Below are 22211 nucleotides of genomic sequence, written 5' to 3' on the forward strand. Positions count from 1 at the left end.
ACAACACATTCATACTCATACTCCACATTCACAACGGATATTATAACTGCAATTTAGTATGATAACGCATTCACAATTTAGTACTAACGGGATTGGTTCAAAAGGTAAGCAACTTGATATCGTTTAAATAATTCTCGAGTTAATGTTCTTGTGTATGCATAAAATCCTCGTTTGAAGATTCACCCACCAAAACCATATGTGCGACCCAGGACAATCCGGATCAATTAAAATGAAACCTTAAAAACCGTAAGATCAACAAAATAAAAAGTGCAGTAGGATTGAGAAGTCGTGAGTGGTAGGTGATAAAGGCCAAATTCAAACCCGCCAGAGGTGACTTGCACAAAGAGTATCCAAAAATGGAAAGAACGATCACGTGTCTATAAGTTGACATTGATAGTGTCTTCCCCAAAACGGAAATCAAAATCTGACATTGGCTGCCACCTTCAATTATTTGGATTTTACCCGTTGGATCTTTCAATTCACTCCTTTTAAACCTGATCCCCAACTCAAGCACGGCGATTCGGCTTCCGGTTCATGAACCGATTCCGGCGAAAACACATTTAAGCCGTTGAAAATCATCGCTTTCAAATGGGCCAGTGCGATTGATGTAAATAAAGGAGCAGAGAGATTGGTTACATATCGCTTTCAAATTAAAAAAAAACAACAAATTATTATTTTAATCGGGTGTACTAATAGTTGTCTGCATTGAATATTAATAGGGAGTGGTAGTGGTAATGCTAGAAGGCGGTACCTGGTCCTGCATACTTTGGCTTCACTTTACGATACAAAGAGGAACCCATGTGGTCATTAAAATAAATATACTTATTTGATTCACTGAAAATAAAAATTAATATTTATTGACGAGACCAAATGAATTATAATGATTATTGACGATTTACCTTTTCTGATTTAGTTGAATAGTTGTAACCGGTTGTTCATGGAAGAATTATAGACAATTAAAGTTTTTTAGAAGAAAAATAATCGATGAAGTTCCAAAAATCCCTTTATGCATGCCATGGGGGTTTATATACTAATATTTAATATTGATGTTCGATATAAAGTCATAATAATAGTTGGTAAGTTGACAAGTTAAATATATATATATATATATATATATCGTCAAATAATGAATTACAAATCACAAGAATCTGTTGTTGGTCATATCAATGGGTTATAATACGAGAATTACATTCTTAGGTGTTTAAGGCAAAACAGTCTTCCACAAAATAAAATGTCCCTCGTACTTCCCAGCAAAGTTTATCTAACGTAAAGAACATAACATACTTGTGATTTTATCCAAAACGTGGGAAAGTGAACAGCTGGGAAACTCTTGCGATCAAAAAGGAAACTTTGTCAAGTTCTCGTCCTCTTGTTTGACAAATGCCTCAGCTGAGTGGGTTGCAAAGCTTACCCGAACCTTGGTTTCATGGAACATTGAAATTCTTACTAAAAACGAATAATTAAGCATGAACTAAAAAATTCAGTAGTTAAAAGATTTGTTGTTTTTCTTTGAGGTTCTCGGTTCGAGTATCACGTATGCAAGGTTATGACTAAGGAGTTGTTATTGTCAAATAATTGAGAGTCTTTGAACATATAATATCTTATATTCACTCCACATTTATAAAAAAAAATACTATTAACTATTCATATGTTGACTGAATTTATTATCATAAGTTCATAACCCTAGTTTTCCAGAAGCATGGACCATATGTAATCTGATGCGATGGTGAACCAAACTAGGAAAGGATTGCAAAATCATGCACAAATATCATTGATTATACTTGTTATTAACACATTCGAGTATATGTACAAGTATTGATTTTTAAATATATGATCAATTCAAAGAACGATAATTATATTGTAACCGTATATGTTTGTATTTCAGATTTATTTGAACTTGAGGGTGCATGTTTGGTTAGTTGATCAAATTGTTCATCTCTATTGGTTAATATTCTCTCAAGTCATAGGCTTTAGATTCACTATGATCACTCTCTTTCTTCTCTCCCCCTTAGGTGTAATTAAAATTAGATTTAGGGTTAATTTGAATTAATCACGTCTACAACATCTAACGCGTGTAATCTTTCAAACAATAAAACTTTTTTTAATTGCTTGCGAAATGTACAAAGCCGATTAAGAAATTAACGCGACAGCCGCATTTAGCAAGATTCTTCCTTGATTCCTTCAAATCTCTCCCACCTTTGAACTAATAAATATTTGGGGTGAATTACACCTTTTTGTACTGAACTTTACACTCTATCCTATTTTACTCACTCAACTTGTAATTTTTCTAGTTTTCTCACTAAACTTTACATATTAAATTATTTTGCTCATTTGACCATTAATCTTGTAACACATTAATCTTGTAACAGTTTGATGACGTGGAATAGTAAATAAAAATAAAAAATAAATTGGATCATTTATTTAAATAAAGAGTTTAAATCTCTAACCCTAAATTTTCACATTGAAAGGGAAAAGATGGAAAAGTGTCCGAACAAGGAGATGGAAGCAATGTCTCATTCAAACTCCATTCTGATATGTAGGTGTGGAATTCCGGTGCTGTTGAAGACAACATGGTCGGGTGAAATGAGAGAATTGTTTGGATTTTTACTTTGATCTTTTTTGTTTTGCTTACCTGCATTTTCGGTGGATGAAAGTTGAAGATGGGTATTGAAGGTAGATGATTCTGGTAGTGAATTGTGTATTGAAGGTTGAAGATGGTTTTTGTATTTTAGGGTTTTTGAAGGTTGAAGATGTGTATTGAAGGTAGATGATTATGTTTCCCCATGTTTTCAACAATGTAAAAACCTTTCATGTAAGCCACGCCGTAACAATGTAACAAGGCTAATAGTCGAATGAGCAAAATAATTTAATTTGTAAAGTTTAGTGAGAAAATCAAAATAAAATTGAAAGCTGACTGAATAAAATAGGAGAAATAATAAAATTCATAGAGGAACGATGTAATTTGCCCTAAATATTTACATATAAATTGCTGTTTTCAGATTTTCTTATCTCGCTCAGTAATATTTGCTTCTGTTCTAATCATGCAATTATTATTATATTAAAGTTATGGATTTGACTCGACAACTCGAGTAATCTCACCGTGCAAGGCCATTGTATACAATCCCAAGTTAAACTTTATTATAGTGAAAATCAAGGTTTTTTAATTAATTGTTTTACTATTTTTAATCTCCCATTCCATTGTTAAGAACTTAAGTATTAGCGTTTTAGATCATGTTTTGTTTTTAACCAAATCATGACTATGTTACCTGGATTGTTACAAAGAATATTTTAAGACAAGGTTTCGTTTTAAAAACCAAAATACTACAGAGAGATTAGGACATGGAAAGCTGGGCCAGACAGACACTGAGAAGGGTAATTTCGTAAATATATGGTGAAAGGTTCACCTTCTTAAGGTTAGGTCACACGAATGCCCGAACCCTAAAATGGTCAGTTGGGTCATTACCAAGTCTATCTACTTCTCCTTTGGACACGTAGCACTGTCACGGTGCCCCTTTGTATTTATTGGTTAAGGTTTTCCCATCTTCGTCGGCTTTGGCTGCTCTTCCATTTTCCCACCATTGGATCAACCATCCAACGGCTGAACATTGACTAAAAAGTACAGAAATTAGGTCCCTTGGAGATACAAAGGAAAACTCTTTTTGTTCACACTTAAAAAAAAAACCTTTTTGTTTAGGGCTGTGTTTATCATTTTAGTGTGTAAAACAAAGCAAAGGATTTTGTTTTCTCGGGAAAAACGAAAAGGAAAATGGGGAGAGGTAGGGTTGAGCTGAAGAGGATTGAGAACAAGATTAACAGGCAAGTGACTTTTTCTAAGCGAAGGAATGGGCTTCTGAAGAAAGCCTACGAGCTTTCGGTTCTTTGTGATGCCGAGGTTGCTCTCATCATCTTCTCCAATAGAGGAAAACTGTACGAGTTTTGCAGTAGTTCAAGGTATATCACCAAAACAAACTAAACCCTTTTTTCTTTTCTTTTTTGGTACTCTCTCTCTCTCTTTCTCTCTCAAAAGCTAAATCGAAACACAAATACCACAACGGGTTGGTTTTGATTTTGTCATAAAACAAAGCAACCTCTCTCTCTCTCTCTCTATCTTGCTTGCTTGAATTCTGACTTTTGGATGTTAAAGAGGGTTGAAACGATGGGATTTTTGCTGTTTTAGGCGGTGAAGTTTGGAGAGAAAATTTTGTGGAAAAGAGTGAAAATTTATGAAATAAAGTCATGTATTTGAGTTTTGCCGTTTTGGTGAATTTCTTGGCGTTTATGGCAGAGCCCGAATTCTTTTTTTCCATGTTCTTGTTGATGTTAGATCTGCAATTCTAAATCATCAAACAAAATATCACTGTTATATTGTCTCTCTTATTTGATCTTTTCGTTTTATCAACCCTTTGTGTCCTTTCATCTTCTTTTTTTTTCTTCTAAATTGAAGAAACTCAGAGATTTGTTGCATATTAGCTTTGAATTCACGAATCGGTTCTTTTCTTCCTTTCTTTAATTTATCTCATTCAAAGCTTCGTTTAGATCTTTATTTTTTTCCCTTAAATTATTATAAATCATATCTGTTAATTTCTTTTATAGCTTTGTAATCAGATTGTAATTAGGATTCTATTTCAAAGTTTTGAACTTCATACATATTTAAAGCTTGATGATTGATTTCTGTCTGACTTGTAAGAAAAGAAAAACATTGAAAAAAAGAAGAAGCAAAAGAAATGAAAAACCAATGGATAACTGTTAGACATGTTTACGAACAAATCAAAACAGGAAAGACAAGCAGGAGACTTCACCACTGTTGTTTCTGTTATTCGGATGTGTCTTTTCTTCTTCTTACAAACGAGCTTCCTTTCTTTCCAATGGATTATATTATATCCCTTTCTCTCTCTTTGTTTCTGGGAATTATAATATTATTATCTCAATCACTTGAAATTGGATGGAGACATCTCCATGAACGCTTCTGAGATTTCTAGGGTTTTGATTTCCCCAAAGGTGCTTCCCTCAGGTAAATTAGGGTTTTCAAATTTCAATTATTTCAGGTTAAATTAAGCTGTGAACACCCAAGTATCTCTCAGATCTAAAGTTTTAGGAGACTTGATTCCCCTTTTGTGTTTATGTTTTCTTTTTACAACTGATTTATTTACCGTCGATCTTTATGTTTACAGTACTAAATTACGATTGTAATTATAGTACGGATGTTACATACAATTACGGCTAGATTTGTTTCTTAAAAGTAAGGTTTAAAGTAAAAAATAAATCTTTAAATTATGTCCCTTCTTTGTAAAGTTTTTAATTTATTTTTTAGTCAAAATAATTCCTAAAATTATTATATGTAATTATTCAAAGTTTTGCCCTTTTTTCAATTAGAATTTCTTTTTCAGCCAATGAGATATTAATACTTCAAATATGACTGTAAATGAGACGAAACAGATCGCGAGCTACTCGAGATCGACTCGATCAAGGCTTGATAAATTCTCGGATCGAATGGACTCGAGCTCGACTCGAGTTCTTAACGAGCTGAAACGAGTTACTTAATATTCGACTCGAAAAGCTCATTAACAGCTCGAAAATTTAATATATTAAGAATTTATTTTAAAAAAAAAATTATTAATAATATTAATATTTATATATTGATTTTTTTTTAAAATAAAGTAAGATCTTTATGTATTTAAGGTTTAGGTTCTAGTTTGAGGCTTCAATCGAGATAAATTTAAGTTTTTTTTTTCATTTCGAGCATTTTCGAGCTACTCACGAGCTTTAGTTCAAGATTTCGAGTTCGAATCGAGCTTGAAATTTTAAGCTCACGAATTTTCGAGACGACCTCACTCGAGCTCGACTCGACTCGTTTACACCCCTAACTTCAAATAAAATTAGATACTTGTTTCGATAAAAAAAATAGTTTGTAGACTTGAAACAAAAAAGTCATAGTTTAGGATTTATTTTGACTAAAAAATAGTTCAAATATTTAAATTAAAAAAAGTAAAGTTTAAATAATTATTTTTAGTTTAAGCCTAAAATAACCGTGTTTCTAAATTTGGAGTGTATTATCGTGATTACTTTGAAAATCGTTATGATACAATTATTGCACTGTATTACAACTTACAAGTGCAATGTAATATTACCTTTCCATTGTTGTCATAATTCCAGTTGTCTAAAATTTCAATTCACAGGATTGTATGGTTTGTTAAGTGTTAATGAATGTCTTACATCCTTTGAACAAAAATATAATGGATTATATGTTTGTATATATAGCATGATGAAAACATTGGAGAGGTACCAGAAGTGCAGCCATGGAGCTCCAGAGACAAATGTTTCAGCCAGGGAGGCTCTGGTATTCCTATTCTCTGCAACTTTTAGTACAAAACACCACTTTGGTTTTTGGTTATTCTTTGCCATGCAGTAACTCGATAAAAATAGATGTTGAAAGAAAATATATGAGGATGAGACTAAATATTTACTTTTTTAAAAAATAAATTGATTAAGTAACCAGGAAGGAACCAATTCATTGACTGTCGAAGTGTCTGTCCAAAATATCTGTAAATGAAAGAAGTCATCGGGAGAAGACGACTTCTGATTCAAAAAAAACTTAATCACCAAGTAATTTTCAATCAATGAAATTAAGACAAAATTCGACTTATTTTTTAATTAATTTGAGTCAATATGTGACGTAAATATCTAACATCTTTGTCTAATTCATATTCAAACATAAATGTGTGATCCAAATATATGAAAAAGCTTAGCAAAATTGATTATAATGTTCACCTTAGGCAACATAGTCCTTAACAACTTGGTACAGTAGTAGGAACAGATGTGTTTGCTTGTACGATTGTGCATATCGTGTGATACAATTTAGCTTTGCTTTTTTAAAATTCTTCTGGAGCAACGAAAACAAAAGAGAAGCCTGTAAAAGAAAATGTAACGTAATATGCATTTGGCTTGCATATCTTCATGCTGTCGCTATAGGAATTAAGCAGTCAGCAAGAATATCTGAAGCTCAAAGCACGCTATGAAGCCTTACAAAGGTCTCAAAGGTAGCCGTTTAAATGATCCGAAATCGTTTGCATTTCTTAGACTAAATGCTACCATAATGAAGCTGTTTAGCGAATGGAAATGATTCATTTGGAATTTTGGATTATTTTTGTTAGGAATTTACTAGGAGAAGATCTAGGCCCTTTGAGCAGTAAAGAGCTTGAGTCACTCGAGAGGCAGCTTGATTCTTCGTTAAAGCTGATAAGATCAACGCGGGTACTTTTAATCCATTCTCTACCTAAAGTTTTCATTTCTTAAACACGGAATTATGGATCTGATTTAGTTATTTATGGTGTAGACTCAATATATGCTGGATCAACTGACTGATCTCCAACAAAAGGTATTCATGTGGTTATCTTATTTAGTTTCAAACCCATATAATAAGTGATCTCATGTCAAAATATATTTTTAGCGTTTGATAAAATAGTTATTTTAGTCTTTAATTTTTTTATTGAAGTACTTTGCCCATCCAACGTTTTATTTTAGGGCAAAATGACCTTCATTCGGATATAAATCATTAGTTAATTAACAGTCAATCCTTGTCGTTAATGTGATTAGTCTTATATATCCAAAATGATGACGTAGTAAAATACCATTTGCATGTTAGTGATGATGTGACGCGTGTCATATGTTTGAAGTGATGACGTGAAACATGTCATATTTTCAAAGTTCATGTGTACGTAAGTGATGATATGGCATATGTCACGTGTATACAGGTGATGATAAAATATTTATAATTGTTAATTAATTAGCGGTTTTCATCCAATAAAAAATGTTTTTACTTTAAAATAATAATAGAAAGTTTTAGGTCAAAGTGTTTAAAAAAATAGAAATTAAAACAACTATTTTCTCAAATGTTAGAAGTGAATTTTGTTGTCTTTCGCTAATATAAAAACTATTGATCTTCCTTCTCTTCTTTGATGCAGGAACACTTACTTAATGAAGCCAATAAGAACCTAAAACAAAGGGTATGTGCCATTTTAACTGCTTCTAAGATTACCAAAAGACCATATTTAATGAGATGAGAGAATTTGCAGTTGATGGAAAGCTACCAAATAAACTCACTTCAGTTGAATCCAAACGCCGAAGATGTTATCGGTTACGGCCGGCAGCCAACCCATCAGCCTCAGGGCGATGTATTCTTTCATCCATTGGACTGCGAGCCTACATTGCAAATCGGGTATTACATATTCGTATCCGACACTCACTACGAATTTAAACGCGTAACAATAACATCCTACGTTCTAAATATCCGGTTATGTTGGATTGCAGATATCAGCCGGATACCATATCGGCCGTCACTGCCGGTCCGAGTATGAATAATTACATGACTGGATGGCTACCATGATATGATACATAAAAAAGAGAAACAAGAAAGCATGCATGGGCAAATGCATTACTTTCATAAGAATATCAGCGCATCTTATCATGCGTTTGCATGGTTATTTGAAGAAACACAGTGTGTAATGTCGTGGATTTAATAGTAGTATTATCTTTCTCGTCTTTTTATTTAGGATGCCGGTCTGAGCTTCATCTGCTTAATTTAGTTTAAACAGAAAATATCTTTTATTATAGGAATAAATTTATCTCAGTTTGAATGAAAATCCGCTACTGAATGACCGTTAACTATCACCACCGGTCCCCAATCCGCCATCGCTAATGAAATTCTAGGTTGTGGTTCGATGAAGAAGAAGACCAGACCAGTTGTGTTGAGAGAAAAGTTGAAGGGCAGGGAATGAGTTTAAAAGGCCGAGGCATCGTGGGTTCCGGATAACTGCCAGTGCTATGGAGACGTGGCAACTTTATGGAACGTCTGTCCCTTTTCCATCATGGAGTGGCAAACAAGTCATTGAGATCGGGTTGGGTTTAAATTATTTTGGTTTAGATTTACTTCAGGTAGGGTTTGGGTTGGATCAAATTATTTTGAGTTTTAATTTTATTCGGGTCTATAGTATGTCGGATCGATTCAGGTATCAAGTCGGGTCAATATTAGATTGATTGATTTTAGGTAAGATCAAATCATATTTATTTTTTTTGGGTCAGGTCAATATTCGATCGATGATTTTCAATTTGGGTCAATTTTGGATCTTCATGACAATCAGGTTGAGTTTGGTATAAGTCAAATCAAGTATATATAGAATTATTGATATATTTTTATAAAAAAATATCGGGTTTAGGTAAATTAAATTCAGGTTGCTTTCGGTTTGGATTACTTTCGGTTTACTTAAATTCGATTAGTACCGATTCAGTTCAGATTACTTTTAGCTCAAATTACTTTTAGGTCGGTTTTGATTCGATTCGATTTTTTGAGCTTCGAGTCAAATTTTAATCATTATAATCGGCTCTATTTCGGGTCTCGATTTGGTGAAATCGGTTCTATGTAAATTGCAAACCTACATGGAGCGTTGGCAGGGGATTTGCCGTTAATTCTTTTTATATAATACTATTTTTTTTTAAATAATCAAGATATTTCATTTATCGAAAGTCATATTAATAGACGTTTTATCAATTGCATACTGAATAAATACAGTTGTGATTATTGAAAATAAAATATAACAATAATATTTTAGAGATAACCTATAAACAAAATCATTAACAAGTGAAGTGACGACATACATAAACTAAACATACCAATAACTTTGAGCATCAAACATGGAGGATAGAAACCTGAAGAAGAACCAAAATGGTCAATAAAAAAAGTGATCTTCCCTTAACAACAATCTCATCCGACGTATATATGCGATAAACAACGAACTATCTTGTACAAACGAATAGAAAAATCATGCATCAGAAAAACAACAACCATATATTCAGAGAAAATAAAAAACCGAGAAGAAAACTAATAAAAATCTTACATCGAGAATCCAAAAACATCAATAATCATGATACCTTTTATTAAAAAAAAAAAAAGACCAAAAGTACTATTATAATAAATACGATAAAAATAACTAAAAATGACATAAAGATGGTGGGATAAGACAACTACAACTGCCATGAAGGAAGAGTTTTTGAAAACTGTACAAGAGAATTTGTAACTTCAGCATAACAAAGAGTGGGAGAGCACCTAAGTTTATTTTATATTAAGCATAAATAATTAAAATACTTTTTGATATATATAATATATACATTTCTTATACCGACTACTATCCTAAAAGGCTACGCAATTTCTTTTATTTAATTTTTAAGCATAAATAAATTAAATTCTTAAATATTTAATCATAGTTTATTATATTTATTTTCATATCATATCTTAGAAATGGACCGAATTAGACTCAAGCTTTGAGTATTAGGATCTAATCTTAACTCATATTTTAAATATTTTTTCCAAATATATTCTTAATAAAATAGTTTAATCAGATCGTTTTTAAACGCCACAAGAGTTCTTAAATTTTGAAAATTAATTTAATCCTTGAATAAATCTATTTCTCTTTGAATGTGAAAATTCATTTTAATTGTTTAAAAGGGAATATATATAGTACAATATAATGTATGAGAGAAAAAATAAATTAAAGCCCCGTTACAATATATCAATTATAAGACCTAACATAAAGATGTTAGGTTTTTATAAACATAATTTAAGATTCAAAATTAATATTATGAATACAATAAATATGATAAAAAAAAGTATTCTATAATAATTTTTTATAATTGATTTAAATTAATTAATTATTTATAATTATAAAATTATTCTTTATACGACGTGACAATAAATAAATAAATAAGAGGAGCATGCTTAACCTAGAAGACTAGTGTGAACATGGGTTTTGAGTCGACATTTAAGCATGAAAATGACCCCATAACATAAAGTGATTGCACATGTAAATCAATCCAAAAACTCTTTCCTCAGTGGGCAAATTAAATTTCAAAGCTCATAAAATAAACCCTCGAAATGCAAAGCTTATATGGATACGTAAACAGTGATCTAAAGTAAATCTTTTACTTACTCCATTAGACATATATTGATTTAAGAATATTGAAATATTTGTGTTATAAAAATCAAATTCAGATTCTAACAATTAGTTGATTTAGTTAGATGAAATATTATATTTTTAAAGTAAGGTCGGAGATCCGGATTCAAACATTGTAGATGAAATAAATTAAACTGGGAGGATTATTCTATAAATAGATCTCTACAAACCTCGTTATAAACTAGTCGATCAATAAATCAAATAATGATGATCAGACAAATCAAATTCCGACACCTTTTTAACCCTCTTTTACGCCTACAAACTTCCAAAATAGGATGATTCCAATTAATTCTATAGTAAAGGGTTAGCATAAGTAGTAATTAGATTAATCTCAAACTTTTAGCTTAAGAAGTGGATTCTGACTAATGCCCAACATTCGTATTGTATGATTAGCTTTTTGGTTAAAATTAACTCAAAAATTTTTGACTCGGGTTTGACTCGATACTTTATAAAATTTTGTTCAATTCATATTAAAAAAAAATCCATTGTTCATTAATCTCGCTAGAACTTTTGCCTTGTTTTTCTAAATATATGTGAAATCTAGTAATACTATATAAAGTTTAATATAAACATAAATTAACAAATAAAAATAATAATTAAAATAGTATGTGAAACAATTTCAAAATCTAAACTCTAATGTAACAATCCAAAAATACACTAAACTAAAATATTATAACAATTCTAGAAAAAAAAAGTTTAACTATACATAATCAATCTTAAAAATAAGGTAATCAATATCTTAATATATATATAAATATAAATTAATGATCTGTTCGCAAATTTATCAAGTCGAGTTAGGTCTTACTCTACTCGATTCGTTAAAGTCTCATGTAAAACTAAATCAAGTCAAACCTATGATTTTGAAGAATATATGCAACTTTGAAGAAATAAATAAATCGATAACACTCATTATATAACATGCTTCCCATACCTGTCATTCGTAGCATATGAGAACCTATGATTTTGATTTTGAGCCCATGCTCAGTTTTGATTTCGAACACAACCCTAGATTACCGCTTCGAAGATAAACACAAATTCAGTTTCCAAAAAAAGCTTAATACGAAGGTATTTTTGTAAAAATCCTAAATTGATTTGTCACTAACCCTAAATTGCTCTTGATAACCCAATCCTAATCCCCAAATTTGTGTTCGACTCTGCGAAGAACTTTGGGGGGAAAAAGAAAGATTCGTGCTAGGTTAAACAGAGTTAAAAACATTTACCTTTTTGTTTTAACCTTTTTTTACTTGTAAAATGGTATTTAAAAATTTCATGTCATAATGTCGTTAGTAGAGGAAACGATCGAGTGACCAAAAATGCTAAATGTATAAAGTTTAGTGATGAAATTAAACGAATTTAAAGTACATTGAGTAAAATAAAAAATAAAGCTAAATACAGTGATGATCCGTGCAATTTACGCTTCAATTTATAGGATGGTTGATCTAACGGTTCATTTTGAACCATAAACAGTGGCTGCCTGCATTTTCTTTTTGAGTAAATTATATCAATAATCAACGCCAGGTTAAGAGCAGCTTTCCTAAAAGACTTCCGAATTATGAAATGTCTTCCGTGGGACTCGATTCCACGACCTCAAGGTTAAGAACCTTGTGCTCTAGCATTATAAGTTCTGGAATTATACTTGATTTTTATTTACTTTTATACATTAATATGTAATAATTTAAATTTTTATTATCTTTAATATTATATCTTAATTTTATACTTTAATATGCAATAGTTGATGCAGTTTGTAGTCACCACTTGAGTTCCACGAGCTTCTGTTAAATTTTATATGTTTTATAGTCTTAATTTTACATTAAATATTTTATATTAAGGTAAAATTTGTTGATAAGTAATAATTTACCAACCCTGCTGAAAGGGCTTGGAATTGGAATGACCAAGTTTACTAGCAAGCTGAAGAAAAAGATCGACAAGTTTCGGTATCTTAATTGTAAAACACAAGCAAATCCCACGTTCAAGCCTATGATTCTATGTACACTCTGCAACCAAAAAACAAATGTTCCCTGCAAAAACATCAACCATTACGAAGATGAATGGAAATACTTGAAAAATCAGATAATTTTGGATGAGGTTAAAGGAACTCACTGTTGATGCCAACGGCATGTCATGAGTAGATGTTTTTCCGACAGATTCTGATCTAATAATGTTCTATTGGAAAAACCGTGAAACTTCCCGGTATAATTGCTCCGCTTCGAATGGTTTTGACACATATCCGTCCATTCCACACCGTAGGCATTCCTCGTGTGTTGCCTGGATAACGTCTGCTGTCATAGCCAAGATAGGTACATGCCAGTTTGATACATTGTTACAAGCATCTACTGATCGTTCTCCGAATTGAATATGATTATTGATGTTCTGTTCCACATCTCGAATTCTCCTCGTAGTTTCGAACCTGAAGAGAGAAGGAGAAACGACTGTCTGCCATAAACATGACTGAGTAGGAATATAATCGATTGAGAACCAATGCAAAATTGTGTAAGAAAGTTCCAGAATCTAAATGCAAAATGAGTTTACATACCCATCTATTTCAGGCATTTGAATATCCATGAAACAGGCATCGAATTGGTGAGGTGGTGTAAGCAGTTCAATAGAAGCTATTCCTCTCGTGACACTAACCACATCAGCTCCATATTTTTTCAATGCACCAGCAGCAACTTTCAGGTTCACATTGTTGTCATCTACAATTAGAATTTTTCTCCCAAGAAGAAGATTCCGAAGAGACAAGCTTGGCAACTCCGCATTACTGGTATTCCCTTTGTTTCCGATGCCCATAGCTCGTTGTAGAGATGCTGCTAACATGCTAGCTCTCAACGGCTTCGAGACGATGGTCAAGTCGCAGGCACCAGTAGCAGTATTTCCTCTGGAAGAATTGATGGAATTAGACAAAAGGAATACCTTTGGAGGAGTGCCGTGACCTATTTTCTCCAAATTATTGAGGAAGAGATTTAAACTGTTTAGATCTTTATCCCGAACTTCTTGTTCAATGAGAACCATGTGGATTGCATTGCTCCCCCTGTTTATGATAGATATACCCTGTTTCCAATCAGAAACTACTTCAACATGAATTCCCAGACGTCGAATATGATATGTTGACACCTTGGACCGGACAAGTCTAGGGTCCATAACTAATGCTCTCATCCCATGGAACTCTGATGAAACAGTATTAGACTGGCTGTTGATTTGTTGGCTTTTGTTCTCCTTTGAACTAGAGCTGCCACTGGCAAAAACAGCAGTAAATGTGAAGGTGGAACCAACATTGGGAATGCTAACAAAACAGATTTCTCCATTCATTAGATCAACCAAACACTTGCTTATGCTTAACCCGATGCCTGTGCCTCCATGTGTTCGGGAAACAGAAGGGCCAACTTGCATAAAAGGAGTGAAAACATGAGGCTGCGATTCCCAGGGGATTCCTTCTCCTGTATCTTCAACCGATACGATAAGATTAATGTTGTGCACGGATCCTTTTTGACCAAAAGTTCTAAATCCTTTCCAGCTCCGACGTCTATCTGCAACAGGGAAACCACTCAAGGTGTTCTTTGACGAACATTCTGTCTCAACTTCTATTGAATCAATCACCTCCTCCACAAGATGAACCGTAACAAGGATGTGCCCTTTCTCGGTGAACTGAAAACAAATAGGTGAACTATAAGTTTATAGATACAAAGCATAGTTCAGATAAAACTGAACTTAAATCAAAATAGAAAAAATAAATAAATCACAAGTCTCAACAAGTTTTATATACATTAAAGGATAACCAACCACATACTTTAATTGAGTTTCCCATGAGATTGGTGATTATTTGTCTAAACCTTCCGGGATCACCAATTAGCATCTTAGGCACTCTATCAGAGATGTAAACAGCCAACTGCACTCAACCAGAAATTGATTTCTCATTAGACTCTTGTATGAACAACGTATGAAGGGTTAAAGATAAAGAAATGAAAGATGAGAGGAGGAGATGGAGAAAATCAGATAAGTCGGTGTCTCACCTCTACTCCTTTATCCTGAGACTTCCCAGAAAAAAGTGACAACACATCATCCAAGATGGCTCTTAGATCAAACTGCACTTCCTCGAGCTCTAGCTTACCAGATTCGATCTTAGCCTGATCCAAAACCTCATTTATGAGTGCAATCAGTGCCTTTCCACTAGCTTGAGCAGTTCTGACATAATCTAGTTGTGTAACATCTAACACTGTGTCCATAAGCATATCCAACATTCCTGCAAAAATAAAAGCATCTCATTTCATGGCCAAGGGAACCATATTCTCTACTAATTTTCAAGAAATAACAGAAATTTTCGAGACACACCAAGAACACCATTCATTGGAGTTCTGATTTCATGGGAAACGGTAGCAAGAAACTGCAAAAATGTCACAAATAATTAGGACCAAACATTCATGACAGGTCAAAAGACGTAAGAGTATAAATCACATTATCATATACCTGAGATTTGGCAACATCAGCTGCCTCAGCCTGTTTTTTGAGCTCCATCATCTTATGGCAATCATCTTCCACCTTGGCAATTCGATTGACAGTTGCATGGAAGATTTGCCCGACAAGCAATGCAATTACAAGTATGCCAATTGAAGTAGTTATTGCTAACCATGGCCATGGAGGCTTTTGCTTAAACCTATATAAAGATCAAACTTAGTCCATGTATATTCAAGTTCTTTATCTTTGACATGTTTTTAAGAACTTAGACCCTCTTGTAGCTTGGGTTTATGGACATAAGCTAAAATCTTAGGTGTTCAAGGAAATAGCAGAATTTGGTTTAAAAAAATCAACAAGAGAAACCCATATTGAAGAGAAGCTGAACCCCAGGTCCCATTCTAATAGATAATGCAATATCTATGGACTACCTGCAGCGCATCTCGTGCTTTCTAAAAGGATCTCCAAAATTAAGGTGACTGACGTGCTCCAACCCATCATTGGATGCATTAGAACCATACATACTGATAGGGTAAGACTGATTAGATGTGTCGAACATGTTCACAAGAATTGTTTGTTTACTTGAAAGCTGTTGTAGCAGCTTCTCCACTAGTGACTCAATATCGAACACTCCACCGAGATACCTGATAGAGCAAGAAGGTATTAGATATCTTCTCTTTGACTATCATGAAAGAGATCTCTTATCAAAGCTGCTAATAAGGAGCACCACATTAGGGCCCTCTCGTTAAAAAGAGATCATCTTTTGTCTCCATATATCGGAAGCATAATGAAATTATCTTCCCATTAATTTTCATAAAACAAGGAGACACTGATTAACCATTCCATTAACTATTGTTTGTACCGAAAACATACCCGTCGGTTGCTTGAATCCTCTCGTTAGGAGTTGCATTTGAGGGAAGATCCCTCTTGTAGACTGCAAGTGTCAAAATAACTCCAAGACAGTTTGTTTTGAGTAACCTAAAAGGAGCTGTTAGTACCCCTTTTCCCGATCTTCTTGCACGTAACATGTTCTGACGATCCTCCTATTGATACAAAAGAAAGTAAAAATATTTTTATTCAACTAGTGTTAAGGGTCTTAATAGATTGAAAATTCTTCATACTCCTCCAAACTAGGAAGTGATAATAATTAACTCTCCAGTTCTGTTATGCTTAATCAGAAACAGCACAACTTTCGGTGAAATTTATCGCTAAGGACCCTGGCAAGAACCTTTTTAGAAGAAGGTAAAGGAATTCACCTTTTCTGACATCATATCAAGGGAAATCACATGTGAAACGATATCCTGGGCAAATATAACAGGAGCATATTCTTCCTGAACTGGAGATGGTTCAAGATTATTCATCCTCTTAATAGTCCAACCCTGTTGCCTCTCGAATTGTTCCCTTTCAGAGTGAAGCACCCTTACGGCATATGCTACACCAGTTGTGAGGGGCCTCTTGAAAGCAGTTCGTTCTGTGTACCTCGCAAAAGTCCTCTACAGGTTCTTAAAGTGAGTTTCCCTCGTCGACTAAAACACAAGTGATCATAATTCATAATGTAAAACACTGAACAATGGCAAGCAAGCGCTTAATTATCTATCTCAAGTAGTTCTTGGATCCTATCTATAAGTTCCGAGAAGAGGACAGCTTACCTGGTCAATAGTAGATGAGGTTTTCCCATGGTAAAAAGTTGAGATCAAAATAGACATAGCCTGGATATGATTCATGCTTACATTAAACTGATCCTGCAACATCCTACCTCTCTCATCGCACGTGCTCGCTAGCGTCTCCTTGCGTTTTTCGGTAGCGAGGGAGCTCATATAACAGAAGATCCAAACAGAAGCCAAGGTCCAACCAATTATCCATGAAAATAAGAGCTTTCTCCACCATGACTTGAAAACTCTCTTGGAACCAATATACTGGTAGTACTGATAGTGGATCTTGAAACTGAAATTTGAGATTTCATCCCAACATTTGAACCACATCTTGCTACCACTATCACCAAGGAGGACACCGTTGGGGCCCTTAAATTCACCATTAATGAACCAGTTCATCGAGATCGTCGATGCTATCAAACAACATAACATCCAAACCAGATGCCCAACCTTTAAACCAAACCCAAAAAACATGGAGCAGACTCATCCAAGAAACAGTGACCAATTAACAACTAAGGATATACAGTAACCCAATTGTCAAATCTATAAAAACTGTCTAGTAAAACCCAACATCACCAGAAAATATCCAGAATGAGTACAAGACAGAGATTGATTTGGAAAGAAAAAGAAACAAAAGATGCAATATTATCTGCGAAATGCAAGATAATTCATATAAGACCTGGAATTGAGGAAAATAATGAATTTTTTCACCACAATTACGGTAAAAAAGAAAAAAGAATCCCTCAAGGTTCAGAGTTTCAATTTTCTAACAAGCACCCAAAGTCCAGAACAAGAAGAATGAGCCAAACTAGTCCAGAAAACAAAGGATTCCAAAAAATTAGATATCAAATCAATGAAAATTTAGCTAAACATTATCTCCCCTCAAAGGCAACAGAATCTGAAAGAAAATCCTTAAATTCCTAAAATCAAGCAGCAAAGACAACAATCAAATATGCAGGTATTAATGTTGGGCCCAAATAACAACATCCTTCACGACACTAAGATATAATACAAAGTAAATCTTATTATGTACTTAAAAGATGACACTAAGAATCTGTGGGGGAAAAAAGGTTGAGAAGAATATGGTTGTAGAAATGTCTGCTGCCATAAGCTATTTATCTCTATCCATATCATTCACGACACCCATAAAATAAAAATAATTCAATGCTTTACATTCTTCATTTGATACCACTATCACTGTGGCACTGAGACAATTGTCTTTCTTTTTCGAAAATGAAACATGTACCAGTGACATTAAGATTCTTTAATGCATATATTTTTTTTTACATTTTAAAGCATATTTTAAACATATGTTAGAAAATATAATTAATCCAAAAGGTAATGAAATCTATGTATTTTAAAAAAATATTGATGTGACTCTTTAATTAAAAAATAATGAGCTCTTTGATCAACGTTTTCTATTATAGATAAACATTAGTATAAATCCCTCATTACTTGAATACTCTAAATCAACTATAAATTTATACAAAAACCGTCTGCATAACTCTTTTTTGTCCCCTAACAATTGTCTATGCAATCAGAAAATGATTATTTCCGTCTCTATCAATAACCACAAGCAACATTTTCTTTGTAATAGATTTTGAGAAAATATCCACGTCAACATGAACTAACGGAGCGGTTGGTCAATAACAAAAAATATTGATCATAAGACCACATTGATTTTTTTTAGTTGAAGGATCACATTTAGAAGAAAAAATAGTACGAGAGTCACATTGATTTTTTTAATATATATATATATAAGGTTTGCATACCCTTTTGCCTATAATTAATTATAAGTAAACTACGCATTTAGTATCTAAACTATTAATTTTGATTCGTTTTAGTATCTAAGTTTTTAATTTATTATTCAAAATAATGTCTAACATTTAGTTTTCATTTCATTTTAGTATTTGTCGTTAAAAACTTAACGCATTTAATACCAGAATTATCAATTTTAGTATGTTTTAATACCTAAATTTTTAATTTTTTTCAAATCTTAACATTAAATTTTGAACGATGGTACTAAAAATAAAACAAAAACTAAAATTCTTAACGACGGAGTACTAAAATAAAATAAAAGCTAAACTCTAAATATGATTTTGAAAAGATTAAAAATTTATATACCTAAATCGCTCAAAATTAATAGTTTAAATATTAAACCGACAAGTTACCCTTAATTATAATAAGCACGGATCGTCACACTTGACCACACCAGGTCTCTCTCTTCATCACATCCAATACAATCCTCCCGCGTGTATAATTCCGTAGTGGGCTTCCCCATGATGTTTTCACTTATTATATTTTACCCGCATCTATCTGCCACGTGTCCAATTATAGCCGTCTTTGTCGTCTTTCTTTTTCTTTTTTTCTGTTTATTTTGGATGCTTGTGTCGGGAGATTTCTGTATTTTCTCCATTTCACGGTAATTTTTTCAAAAAATCACCGGTGATCGGTATATATATTAATTTAACACCGATCATATTATATTTTTTGATTTAATACTCATAGTAGTAAAGTGCGTCCCCTGAACCGTGCTATATGTTAATTTGTCGTCACGTGGAGTATAGCGCGCCCCATGTACCACGTTATACGCTGACTGGGTTACACGTGGGGTATAGCGCGCCCCCTGCTCCGCGCTATACGTCACGTAGGGGTATAGAGCGGATCAGGGGCCGCGCTATACGCCGTACCAAAATTATATTTAATGCGATCCCTGATCCGCGCTATATAATAATTATATTTAACGCGGTGCAGATATCGCGCCTCATATGTTTATAAATACCTCCGGTTCTCGCATTTCTCCTCACATCTCCTCGCATCTCTCCTCTCTTATAAATTAATACAATAATTCCGTCAACGAGTAATAATTTTGGCAATCTTCTTATATTTGATTTAGAAGTTCGTGCGATTTTTCGTTATAAGGTAATTTTATTATAATTTTTTAATTATACTTATTGTTTATTATCATTATTTGAAAAAATATTATACTAATTATTTTTAATTAATTTTTATATTTGTAAAATTGAAAAGCGGGAGCATACGTCGAAATAGTGTTGCAGTGCAGGTAATAATATAAAATTATATTATTTAAATTATTTACGTTGATGTGTAAAAAAGATTTTGTGTTATATTTTCGTTCATATATAATTTATTTAATCAGGTTTGTTTAAGTTATTTTTTTTTGCAGATATAATATTGCCGCACTTTTAAACTCAAAGAATGGCGCGACTTTCATCTATTGTTTATTATGATGGTGAAATTCGAGAAGATGAAACCGACGTTGTTTTCGTATCAAATGAGCATGTTAAAATATCATTCAAGAGAAACATAACTCTTGAGGAGCTGATAACGAAGATTTCGAGGAAGATTCATGTTAGAAGTAACAGAAGATGGTTGAAGCTCAAAGTAATTATTCAGACGCCGCTATTGAGATGTATGCACATTTTGTTCAAGTGCGTGTTGTTCGGGGTCAATCTTTAAGCTCACACTATGGGCTGGCTGAACAAGTTGACAGCCCGACTACAATAATGTGTAATGATTTTAATGCCATAACGGGAAAAATTCATCCGCAACTCCTTACGATATGTACCGAGGTGGGTCCACGAACAATCCGTATGGTAACACCACGTCCAGTTCAAGGGGAAGACATTCATCTGCAAATTTCTTTGACCATATAGAAATGACATCGACGCAACCATCTGTGCAGTTTCCATTTGACACGATGACTTCAAGCTCCAGGGGGAGGCATTCGACTGCGAGCTTTTTCGATCTCAATGTCGATATGCCTTCCAGTTCAAGGGGAAGGCGTGCAAGTAGTAGGTTCTTCGACCTAAATGTGTAGAGCATGGAGGAACCATCATCTCCACCAGAAGAACTGCTTCGTGATCCTGGTGCGGATGGTGCTGAGATTTGATTATTCATTCACCCAGAATCACCGCAATTCAACTCCGATGATGATGAAGTTCCAGGAAATGTGGCACAAACTGACCCTCCTGCACACATGTATGAAGCTGATTATGGTGCAATGTACGGGCCAGAATTTACATATATGCCTCATCTCGGTGACTATGGATATTACTCATTAATAAATAATGGTGAGTTATCTTTAGGCATGGAGTTTTCAAGCAAAGAAGAAGCGATGATGGCTATCAAAAATTACAATATCCGTAATTCTGTTCAGTCCAAAGTCAAGATTTACGGGTGAAGAACGAGGAAGGATACGATTACATCAGCCTCATCGATAAAGAAATGTGGACGAACGCATATGATGGTGGATATCGATATGGACACATGACGACCAACTTGGCTGAGGCAATCAATTCAACCTTAAAGGGTGTACGTCACTTACCTGTAGCGGCTTTGGTAAAAACTATATATTTTTGTTTGGGGGCACTTTTTGCGAAGCTCGGGGGACAAGCTCAAACCTGGGTGTAAGGCGGTCATGTCTATTACCCTAAATTAGTTGCAGATCTAGAGAAAAAAAATTGATGCATCAAATGGAATGTCTGTAACAAGCTTCTCAAGAAGGCATGAAATGTTTCGTGTCACAGAGTTGCTGCGACCTCTTCAAGGGATTGAAGCTGTGTCGTTAAGAGTAAATCTAAGGGACAGAACGTGCGACTGCGGGTTTTTTCAAGCTCTGAAGTATCCATGCTCTCACGAGATAGCAGCTTACTCGCATACACGTCAAGACTATAACCATTTTGTGGATCTCGTATACCTACTATCTGAAGTTTTTAAGGTATATGAATTTGAGTTTCCCCCCATAGGTAATGACAAAGACCCTGATGAGGTTCAAGATTGGCTTCCGATTGTACCAAATCCGAGTTTATTGAGGGAGCGTGGTCGTCCAAAATCCAATCGAATTCATTGCGATATGGATATTTAAGAAAGATCTAGACAAGACAGAAGATGTGGCCATTGTAGAAACTCAAGACACACTAGAAAAACATGTCCACTTCTGTTGTCATCAAGTAACAATTGATGAGGAAATGATGTATTTATTTATCAAATAATAATTCTTGTATTTTAATTTACATTTACTTCAAGTTAATGTCATTCGATAATCGCTGATAAAGATTAAAAAAATGAACACAATCATTAAATTTTA

At 33.6% G+C, this 22211-nt stretch overlaps 1 protein-coding gene and 1 pseudogene across 1 annotated transcript; one reads left to right on the forward strand and one right to left on the reverse strand.

Annotated features, from left to right (window-relative positions):
* The first annotated feature begins 3738 nt into the window (after positions 1–3738).
* LOC120125078 (agamous-like MADS-box protein MADS4) lies at positions 3739–8538 on the forward strand. Its single transcript, XM_039143574.1, has 8 exons — positions 3739–3951; positions 6259–6337; positions 6970–7037; positions 7152–7251; positions 7334–7375; positions 7962–8003; positions 8073–8215; positions 8308–8538. Exons 1-8 carry the CDS (start codon positions 3767–3769, stop codon positions 8381–8383), a joined length of 735 nt encoding a protein of 244 aa, XP_038999505.1. The 5' UTR covers positions 3739–3766; the 3' UTR covers positions 8384–8538.
* A 4628-nt stretch (positions 8539–13166) lies between these two features.
* On the reverse strand, positions 13167–17603 carry LOC120125169 (annotated as a pseudogene).
* Positions 17604–22211: the final 4608 nt, after the last annotated feature.

This window comes from Hibiscus syriacus, unplaced genomic scaffold, assembly GCF_006381635.1.
Source record: "Hibiscus syriacus cultivar Baekdansim isolate YM2019G1 unplaced genomic scaffold, ASM638163v2 tig00110429_pilon, whole genome shotgun sequence".
Classification (NCBI taxonomy): domain Eukaryota; kingdom Viridiplantae; phylum Streptophyta; class Magnoliopsida; order Malvales; family Malvaceae; genus Hibiscus; species Hibiscus syriacus.

Excerpts from the sequence above, each read along its gene's own strand:
- LOC120125078 (XM_039143574.1), top strand. The coding sequence starts at position 3,767 with ATGGGGAGAGGTAGGGTTGAGCTGAAGAGGATTGAGAACAAGATTAAC. Across the intron at positions 7,038-7,151 it reads GCCTTACAAAGGTCTCAAAG|GAATTTACTAGGAGAAGATC; the intron begins GTAGCCGTTTAA and ends TATTTTTGTTAG. Across the intron at positions 8,216-8,307 it reads GAGCCTACATTGCAAATCGG|ATATCAGCCGGATACCATAT; the intron begins GTATTACATATT and ends GTTGGATTGCAG.